The sequence below is a fragment of the Chrysemys picta genome, chromosome 7 (genome assembly GCF_011386835.1).
Source record: "Chrysemys picta bellii isolate R12L10 chromosome 7, ASM1138683v2, whole genome shotgun sequence".
NCBI classification, from domain to species: domain Eukaryota; kingdom Metazoa; phylum Chordata; order Testudines; family Emydidae; genus Chrysemys; species Chrysemys picta.
The window spans coordinates 46,427,531-46,438,049 of NC_088797.1; the positions used below are offsets into that span (position 1 = coordinate 46,427,531).

The window sequence follows — 10,519 nt, forward strand, 5'->3', positions numbered from 1 at the left end:
TCAGATTCCTATTCACCTACATTGTGATGTTCAGCTCAGAATATTCTAAAACTATGAACTCTCCTGATATCTACAAAATAAAAACTTGGGTTTGTGTGTATTTGGCAGGATGGGGAGGCTGCCTAAGAGCTTGACCCTTGTTCTCAGACTCGGTTTTTGAAAAGATTAAATGAAGAGTCACTGTTTGATGATCTCACTTGGATATGACCAGAGATTTTTTAGATTGAATGGCTTTAAAATATCAGACTTTTATTTAAAATCTGGGTCAAATGATTTAAAAAAAAAACTGTTTCAAGGTAGAAGGAAGTGACTTTTTGGAGTCTATGTATATTATTATTTATATTGCAGTAGAACCCAGAGGCCCCATGTGTTAGGTGCTGTACAAACATCACAGAGAGCCGTTGCCCATAAGAGCTTACAGCCTCCAGCTCTCCCTGTGCATCCTCTCACTGTCAGATGAATCAAGCATGCCACATTGTTACCCTCGTCTCCCACCCACTCTTCCTACCCAGGAGTTCTTTGGGCAAGAGCTCAGAAACCTGCAGGTTCAATTCCCGCACCAGCCCCACAAAGAAAAAAGGTCGGCTGTTGGGACACAGTTGAATGGGGGTCACCAGGGGATGGTTCAGAAAACGGAGCCACCTACCCACTCCCTACACACTACTATAGTGATTGAGTCTCTCCCAGAGAGCTGCCATATATACAGCTCTGCTTGGCAAGTCATATGGGTGTCCCAAGATCATTATTGTGCGTTTCATATCTGGGGTTTCCTGATCTCCCCTCCCCCTCGCCCCCAGCAGACAGATGAGCTTGTCTAAAAGGAAGCCTTGTTCAGTGGTCTTATAGGTTTTTTTAATGTATTTTCTATTTGTTTTTTAATTTTCTATTCTCATTTGATTGCCTTTCCACAGCCCCTGCGTGGGGGCAGGGGTGCAGTAACAGGGAAACCTGACCTCACACACGCACGCTGTCAATCATCAAAGTATGGCAAACAAAGCCAACAATACTACCAGTGTGTAAAAATGTGACAAGAAATGGGCGTTGACTAAATAAACTGGGCCATGTCGCCCCTTAGGCAGGATGCTCCTATCTAGGGGAGAGGAAACTCCACTGGTTTCCTTCAGACTATTATCCCCTGGGGCGTTGTCCTGTCTCTTCCTCCCCTTCCAGCTCTCTGAACAAGCTGGGATTTCTCTCCTCAAATACACACAGCCCTGGGACCTATGAAGGCCAGGGCCTACTGCCTGCTAAAGTCCTGAGGGTTCAGCGGTGATTGAAGATGCTGTGGAGAGGAGAAGCCCCCCTAGACCCATGTGTCCCCTGCCTAGCTGCATCTTCCTCACACACACCCCCACACAGCCCTGTGGACTGGTCTCCATGAGGTTGGGCAAGTGGTGGGAGATAATGATGGTTCAGAGGAGGCAGTCTTCCCCCTTCCATGCTCATTGCTGGGCAGAATCCACCCACTCTATGTCCCCTCCTTCTGCAGGGGATGATGTGGCCCATTGTGACCGATTTGCTGTGTGGGGGCAGAGGCAGGGGACTGGGGGGTAACAGCTTCATTTTGGCACCCAAGGGTCAGAACAGACATTGATCAAAGATTCCACAGATCGTGGTCTGAGGGAGAGAGAAGGCAGGGCTGTAGGGTGTGGATACTGGCAAAGGGGAGGAAGCTCAAGTGCTGTTTTTACTATAGGATGCAAAAGCAATACTGGCGTCAATTAGATTAAGTCTTGTTCAAGTGAGAAGATGCTACCAGCAAATTAAACAGGGGATAATATCATACCCAGTTCTGATTGAAGCTGCCTGGTGGTGGTTGGCTAGTTATTTAGTGCTGAATGGGGCAGAGGGGCTGGTTATTTGGCAGCGTGGTGATGATGGAGCAGGGACAGGTGTGTTTTTTTTCCTGTGCCACTGAAAGAATAAATAAATAAATAAATAACCTCAAACCATGTGCCATCAGTGCAGCTCAGCAGAGCCAGCTTTGAGCCAAGGCCAGGATGCCACCAACCTTCTCCTTGCTTCACCAAGGCAAGGGCAGTGTCAAGAGATTAACATTGATGGGAAGAAAAAACAAGCCATGTGGGAGAGATGCCCACGACCCCCCACTGCCTGAAAATAATCAGCCTGGGACTTGGATTGCCAAGGACCTGATTTTAAAGTGTTACTGGGAACTTCCTTTTGAAATGGGAAAGAGTATGGGGGCAGAGAGGGGAACAGAGCGGGGCTTCCTTATCCCAAACTCAACATCCAGAACCTGTGAACTTGCAGAGGAGAGGTGTTTTTGTCCAAAAATTCTTCCAACCTTGGTGACATCCCAGTGAGATATACAGATGCCTGCTATACATACCACTCGGAGGTCACAGCATTTCCAGCCCTTTCTTAGTTTGTGAAGAAAGGAAATAGACCATATGTTTCAGAGATAGGGCCCAGGTGCCAAAGTTTGGATCCAAACTCTCATCTGAATCTCAGTTTCCCCCATGCTGCCAGGGGTGTTTGGATGTTGAATTTAGAGTGGCCTACTACAAAGACAGGGTCAAAGAGGTGACACTCAAATCCAGATCTGAATCCAGATCCAAACTGCCCTGGAGTTTCGGGTTTGGTCTGGGTTGGGATCCTTTATTCCAGCCCAGGTCCATCCCTAATTTCTTGAAAGGAAAAGAAACAAAAACAATGGACTAAAAGGTGCTTTAAAATATCAGGAGAGAGGCTACCAAGGAAATAAATAGTGATGAAAACACTGGTAATACTCCTAACGTCACGGCAGCTCTAAAATTCAAGTAGTGTGCACGTGTCAAGAGCATTTCCTTCAAGCCTCTGCGGCTCGGAAGTCGGATTGTGTCCCACAGTTCACAGGTACAACCAGCCCCTCCCTGGTGTAGACATGGAATTGGGGGAGGGGAGAGGAAAAGTGGATGCAATCACTGCTGATGACGATGTCTTTACTGTACCCCCTTGATGCCATGCTTCAGCGAGACAAAAAGACATCAAGATTCTAGTCTGTTGGTCTGAGGCCAGTTGGCTGCACCTCAGAGCTGGAAGGGATATTGCTTCAAATAGTCCCCCATCCTCCTGGGCAGGGGCAGCTGGTCCACCTCCTCTGTTGACTTGTTGATCTGTAGCCGGCACAGGTGCTGTAGGCTGGGGACGCTGTCCTTGCGGCTGAGTGGCCGTATCAGCTTCAAGTGCACTGCTGCAGCCACCATCTCCTTTTGCATGGAGGACAGGGGCGAGGGCGGTGTGTAAGGGGCCTCATTCTTGTTCTCCACTGTGCAGGACATGACATAGTGCTGGATAAGGCTGACCACATCTGGGAAGGCCAGGATGCGGGGTTTGGACAGGCAGTTTGAGTCGAGCCGGAACTTGCTGTCGGCATATTCAATGCGCACATTGGTGGGACCCCGGTTGGTCTTGACGGAGAGTGTGAACAGGTAGCTGGGGTGGGTACTGTCCCGTACCAGGAAGGTACCCTCAGGCATCTTCTGAAGATGCTGCTTGGCCTCACTAGCTGTGATAGACCCCCAATACCAGCCTGGAAAGTAATCCCAAAAAAGAGAGTTCATTTAGAAAGAAAGAATCATCACAAGACTGAAAACACAGGCTGCTCATATCAGGGAGGCAGGAGTAGGCTTCATGGGAAATACAGTAGAGACAGCATAGCCAAGCCCTGCAGGGTTTCCAGCCTACGTTTTTCATCAGTGTGCTTAGGCTGGGGGAGGGGAGGCCACTGCTGCAGTGTGTGGAGCTTACAGAGACAGAGGAGCCAGTTCCCCTTTCTGTCAATTGAGCTATTAAAGGCAAAGCTCCTGTGTATGCTAGTAGTAGGCTACTTTGTGATATAAACACTGGCTGTGTGGTGGCTGAGACCAGGACCACTCCTTGCACTGATAAGTTTCTGCTGTAACAGCTTCTGGGGCAAGACACTTACAGCAGACCAACCTTTAGTGCCCAGCGACCTCCCTAGGAGAGGAGATTCTTCTTGGAGATGGTTCACAGAGAGTTCTTCTCCACACCCTGTGGCCGCCTCACCCAGTGACCTCATGCTAGTGGGTAGAGCCTTACCGGATTCTCGCAGATAGGAGAAGGTTTTTGCAATGCATAGCAGGTCTTCTTCAGGATCTCGCATCCGAGGCAGGTTATTCTCAGGAGCAGGTGCCATGAAGGCAGGAGCAGATTCTCCCTGGAAGACCGTAACGGAGCGAGGTTGCATGATCTGCTCGGACAAATCCACTGCAATGCCTCTGAGCGACTGTCTCCTGAACTTCTCCTCTGCCAGCAAAGGATGGGGTCTGAAATGAAGGATGTATTGTATGATTTTTAGCTTGCCTTGCCTAGGGTTGCATTATCAGCTCAGCGTCTGCTCTGCTGTGTTACAGCACGTGTTCTGTAAACAGATCCTCACTATGGTTATGTTTCCAACAGAAGTAGAAAAGGAAGAAACAAACATCACAGAGCTAAATATGAACCCCTCGATGCAGGGAGGGATGGGTGGCTTTTTCCACCTTGGAAGGGACACTAGTTCAAACACCTTGTAACTCCACCAAGAGTCTGATATTCCTCTAATCCACTGGTTCTCAATCCGGGGTATGCATACCTCTGAGGGATACGCAGAGTTTTCCAGGGGGTACATCAACTCATCTAGATATTTGCCGAGTTTTACACCAGGCTACATAAAAAGCACTAGCGAAGTCAGTACAAACCACAATTTCATACAGACAAGGGCTTGTTTATACTGCTCTATATACTATACACTGAAATGTAAGTGCAATATTTATATTCCAGTTGATTTATTTTATAATTATATGGTAAAAATGAGAAAGTCAGCAATTTTTCAGTAGTAATGTGCTGTGACACTTTGGCATTTTTATGTCTGATTTTGTAAGCAAGTAGTTTTTAAGTGAGGTGAAACTTCAGGGTACGCAAGACAAATCAGACTCCTTCAAGGAAGGGGTACAGTAGTCTGGAAAGGTTGAGAGCCACTGCTCTAATATATAGGATACTGCATTTCTAATAAGGCTGTGGGGAGGAGATAAAGATAGGATTCCTGATGACATGCAGTGGGCCTGATTCTGTTTCACTGGTGTAAACTTCAGTGGAGTTACTCCAGATTTATGAAAGTGTGTCTGAGAGGAGAATCAGACCCCCCAAGTTATCCTCCTGTCACTACAGGTTGGCCTGATCTTGTCATGTCTGTTAGAAGCTAAGTGCGTGCTGATCTTGAAATGCCATCACAGCATGGTCTGACTGGGCCTGGCTCAGGCCTTTCGTCTTCTGACACTCTTCACCCTCACTCAACCCTGTGCTGCAGCACATCTCAAATGTTTATTCCTATTGCACCTGGCACCAAGGTGATCTCTCTAGGGTCAAAAAATATAAGGTAAATGTGTTCCCAGGGAAATGCAATACAATCCCCAACTTGAGAGCTAGGGACAGCCTGAAGCTAATGGAGATTAAAAAGGCAGCTGCAGCATTCTCCCACGTCATAGGAAAAAGAGGGGGAGAGAGGACGGATGTCCCTGGCGTTTCTCCTCCAATCTTATCAACTTTGTCCTTTGTATAGACAGTGACATTTAATGGGCACACAAATGTGGATGAGGCAAGGATAAGGTTACAGACTGATTTTCCCCACCCTACCCTGGCTTGGCCCACTCCTCTCTCCAGCCCTCTCACCCTGCTGTGTCCCAATTGTGGGACAAAGACACCAAAAGGAGAGACATATGAAGAACAATAGCACAGAGGAGATTGAAGAGGAGTTTTTCCTTTAAGAGAGAGCGCGAGCTGCAGTCAGAGTTCCATGGTTCTGCATTTATGGGGCCATAGGTAAATCTGGCTCTAAAGTGAGGGACACTCAGTATTCTCAAACAATGAAGGGCAGTCAAGGAGGACACACTGATCCCACAAAATCAAATGCTCCACAGACTTTCAGAAGAGACTGTTGTGAGTTAAAACATCAGCCAAATACATCCCTGGTCTTCTTCAGCCAATCCCTACTTTAGGAAAAGCAAGATATGATATGCATGGACTTTGAATCCTGCCTATTAATTTCTATCCTAGAAGACCTCACCTGCTAAATCTTTGTTCTAGCCCCTAGTTTTCACCAGTATTCTCTTATATCTAGAATACAAAGCGTTCCTCTGTGGCTCTTTGCAGGCAACGGTTCTGGATAAGATTCCCTTCCATGGTAGCACTGTCGTGAAGGAAGCCCAGACACTTTCTCCAAGGAAAGTCTGACCTGGGTTATATTCAGTAGCTTTTGGGCACTGCCTGTGCTCTTTCAAAAAGAGATATATGTGTGTATATATATCTCCTCAATATATGTTCCATTCTATATGCATCCGAAGAAGTGGGCTGTAGTCCACGAAAGCTTATGCTCTAATAAATTTGTTAGTCTCTAAGGTGCCACAAGTACTCCTGTTCTTTTTGCGGATACAGACTAACACGGCTGCTACTCTGAAACCTGTCAAAAAGAGATAGTACAGGCCTGATCCTCCACTGCCTTGCACCTTGTGTAATCACTGTGCAAAGTGGGTATCAAATGCTGCCCTCAGTGGAGGATTCAGTTTTGGTAGCTTTCAACACCAGCAGTTTGCATTGCACAGATATAAATGACTGCCAAAGGTGAAAGGTAGGGGAGAAGGAGTCCCACGGTGCAAAAGTTTCATTCCCAGCTTGAGAAAAATAATGCTGCAGCTTGGATTCCAAAATTGAGCTTGCTGGTTCTTGGCAATGTTTCTGCTACGCCCTCAGGCAAAGTCTTGTGTTTAAAGAAATGTTTTCTTGTTGCTAGCATGAGAACCATTTTGCTTTTTAGACACCTGATTTGGGAAGGGGATTAAGATTTGTCTGGGGGAGATGGAGAGACCAGGAAGCGGTTTTGAATGGAATCTTTAGACAATCACTAGGTACCTTAACTGATAATTTATTAGAAAGTTCTGCTCCTGCTTTCACTATGCTGCGTCTGTAACTTCCATTGTCTTATGGAATGCGGTCTCGGAACCTCCAGGACTCATCTTGAAGCCACCCTGGTGAGGCCATTCCCCTTTCACTAAAGGAAGCTGTGAATCAATTCACATTTCACTTCAGAGATGTAGAAAGGGCTCAAGTCTTTAAACTCTATGTACAATCATAGGTGCTGGAACTAGGAGTGCAGGGGGTGCTGTCGCACCCTCTGGCTTGAAGTGGTTTCCATTATATACAGGGTTTACAGTTCGGTTCAATGGCTCTCAGGACAGGACCTCCACTATAAAACTTGTTCCAGCACCACTGTGTACAATCCCCTCTCCGTAGTCACAAGAGCTCTTGTGAAGTGGGGCCAGTGTGGATTGGAGAAAGATGAGTTCACCTACAGTGGTCATCCCCTGGCTCCCATATACTCCCTGACTATCCTGCCACCTAAAACCTGTGGAGCCCAACCCCCATGCATTTCCAGTGGGGGTTCTTCCACAATATCCAGGGAAAGGTCACAGGGGATGCTGCATGGATTTTGCTCCCCTTTCATACATATAAAAAAGCCTGTGGTGACACAGCCTCTAATGAATACAGTGCAGTGAAAGAAAGTTTTAAAATCTATGTGTGGCAGGAACGTGGACCCATTAATGGAGTCTAATTAATGATGATTCAAAAGTGCCTGAGCTACTAAACAAGACAAATATAGAAAAGAGGTCAAGGATCAGGAATGAACAGAATACGTGTGACTATAGCTGCTATTATGAACCAGATAAAGAACTATGTGGAAGAAAGTGTATTTATAAAAATCAGCAGGTCCAGTTGATATGCATCTTTTTGTACTAAAAGAAGCAGCAAGCAAACTTTTTCTGACCCCTCGAGAAAAGCCCTGGAAAACTGAGAAGATACAAGAGCGCAGTCACAGGCAGTACCAAGTAGAGTGATCTTTGCCATTTCCTCTGTGATAAGTCAAACTTCATAATGACACACATAGTGAAATAGTACAGGAAGAAGGGTCCAGTCCTACACTCCTTATATTGGCAAACTCACATCAGCTCCCACAGGACTTTTGTCTGAGTAAGAAGGGCAGGATTGGGTCCAAAATGCATACAATCTTAGAGGACAATGGAACAAGCAGCTTTATAAAGACAAACAGTGGACAAATTCCCCCGTTTGAATGAAGAACAGGTTATTAATGGATGATAGGTAGGCTGTAGATATGATATATTTGCACTTCAGTAAAGCATATGACAGTGTCCTGCAAAGCCTAAACTGAAAAATTAATTCCAAGCAGCTTGGCTATGAGCACTATCATGTGGGCTGAAAACATGGGTGAAACCAAGCGAAGAAGACATAGGTTGAGCAGCAGGAAAATATTTGTAATAGTGAGTTCTATGAGATGTTGGGGACTCTCAGGGGAACTGGTGGAAATCCCCACACTTGAGTCACTTAAAAGTAGACAGAGCAGAAGTATAACACTGTGAGGAAAATCTTCTAGTGGCAGACAGGATGGTTAAAATGACATCATGGCCAGACATTAATGAAGGTGCGAGCTTAGAAATATTTCCAAGAGCACAAATGCCTGATATATTCATGCAGATAAGGTACCGTACATATGTAGATGACCCATGTAGTGCCTAACTGACCATGTGAGCATGCAAATGCCAATATGCACGCACTAGCCAGGGGTACTTATGATACAATTAGGCATGCAGAAGAATTTATTTGCACCTTATTGGATATCTGGGGCACTAGGGCTTTTCCCCATCTTTAATTTTTATAATTCACTGTGAGTATACACATGCATGTGTACACACATACACACATAATCTTGTACAGAAAAACTATGCAAGAAGAAATATACATTAATTCTATACATTCATTTGGAATTAGACATAGACAGTTTTAAAAAAAAATTCCTGAAAGCTTTTCCCTATAAGTAGTTTGTTTCTATGGAGAAATCAAATAGCTCCTAATATTCTGTGCTTCTGTCCTCTGTAGTTTTACATATGATATATTGTATAGCGTAGTCAGAATTTTCCTCTAACTAATTTTACCTGTAAGAACCTTGAGTGCCATGTGATTTCTCAGCTATAGAGAGAGCATGGATATCAGGGTATCTGTTCATGCCCTTCTTGGACAAAAGATATAAAACCCCCAGAAACACAAGACACTCACATGTACTGAGGGCCAGATACTCAGCTGGTGTAAATCAGCATAGCCCCATTAACCTGAATAGACCTACACCAGTTTATACCAGCTGAGGATCTGCCCCAGAGTCTGTGATTGACAATTCTCAAATCGTGTTTAAAATGAAGGCTGCAAGGAATCTTACCCCTGAACACAGATGATCATGTCACTCCAGGACCAAGAAAAACGCATTAAGTCTTCAATTGGATGGGAAAATGGTCTTCCCCCTTTTCTTGCCGCCTTCTTTGTTCCCCAGAGGAGTTAGGACAAATCTTTAGTTAGAAATTCACAGGAAGAAAAAGACTGGACTGCTCCCAACAAACCTCTTCCACGGCACTCTGGAGTTCACACACCGGGAGAAGCCAAGCAGAAAGCAAATCAGGCTGCCCAGAGAAAGACTTTACAGATTTTTCAGCAACTTTAGCTAGGAAAATGTGCGCAGTCTTGGTGCTTTTGAAGATAAGAAAATATATTCTTGCTCTGATTAAAAAAATAAAATAAAATAAAAATGACCAGAGAAAAGGAAAAAGGATTTTAAAAGAAGGAATGAAATCTCCTTCAGAACGACCTTTCAAGTCAGGATTTAAAGCACCTCCGAAATAACAATAAATAGGTATCAATAAATAATCTCTCCCTGAATGTAGAGCTGGGAGAACGGCAACCTACTTGGACGCTGGCTCCGGGAGTAATGAAGCTCTGGGAAAAAACACAACTAAGTAATCTTTTGTTTGTCCCTTTTAATCTGTTCCAGGAAGTGACGGATTCCTGGAATTGTATTGTATTCACATCACTGTTCTGACATTAAAAAACAAAAAGTATAAATAGATGTGTCCATAATGGACATCTTGATGTCAGCACTGCACTCCAGAGAATTTGGGGGTGGGGGGAGAAGACCCTCCAAAATATACCAAAATCCCCAAGGAAAAAGGCAGGGTCAGGTCAGATTGGTCATCTCCTTCCAGGGACCCAGCTAAAAAGTTGTAAGTTGTTTTCTGTTTTATAAAGCATTTGGCTGCTGTCTCTCTGTGTGTTCAAAGAAATACCTTTGATAGATTTCCAAGAACTTTCCAGGAAAGCTGGGCTGAACCACAGAGCTCTGCCAATCAGAGCAAACCGAGGCTGGGCTGGACCTCAGAGGTCTGCCAATCAGAGGCGAATGAGGCTGGGCTGACGCTGCAAGCTGCAATGAGCCCAGCCCCCACAGCCACAGAGAAACACACGCACACGTCAGAAAATAGGGAGGGAAATGCAGGCAGCAGTTGTAATCACCAGAGGCCCTTTAACCATGTGACTAGGAAAGAGCGAGATTAGAAACCTCGCTGACCATTCCCAGATGGCTATGTGAAACCAGAGAGCAGCTATAATGCACCCCTGCTCCAAATAT

General features: G+C 45.3%; 1 protein-coding gene across 1 annotated transcript; it reads right to left on the bottom strand.

Moving 5' to 3' along the window:
- Positions 1-228: 228 nt before the first annotated feature.
- CISH (cytokine inducible SH2 containing protein) lies at positions 229-10,199 on the bottom strand. The gene is made up of 3 exons (XM_005285291.5): positions 9,281-10,199; positions 4,063-4,289; positions 229-3,532 (listed from the first exon to the last, which is right to left on the bottom strand). The coding sequence occupies exons 1-3, from the start codon at positions 9,325-9,327 to the stop codon at positions 3,030-3,032; spliced, it is 777 nt and encodes a 258-aa protein (XP_005285348.1). The 5' UTR covers positions 9,328-10,199; the 3' UTR covers positions 229-3,029.
- Between the last annotated feature and the right edge of the window lie 320 nt (positions 10,200-10,519).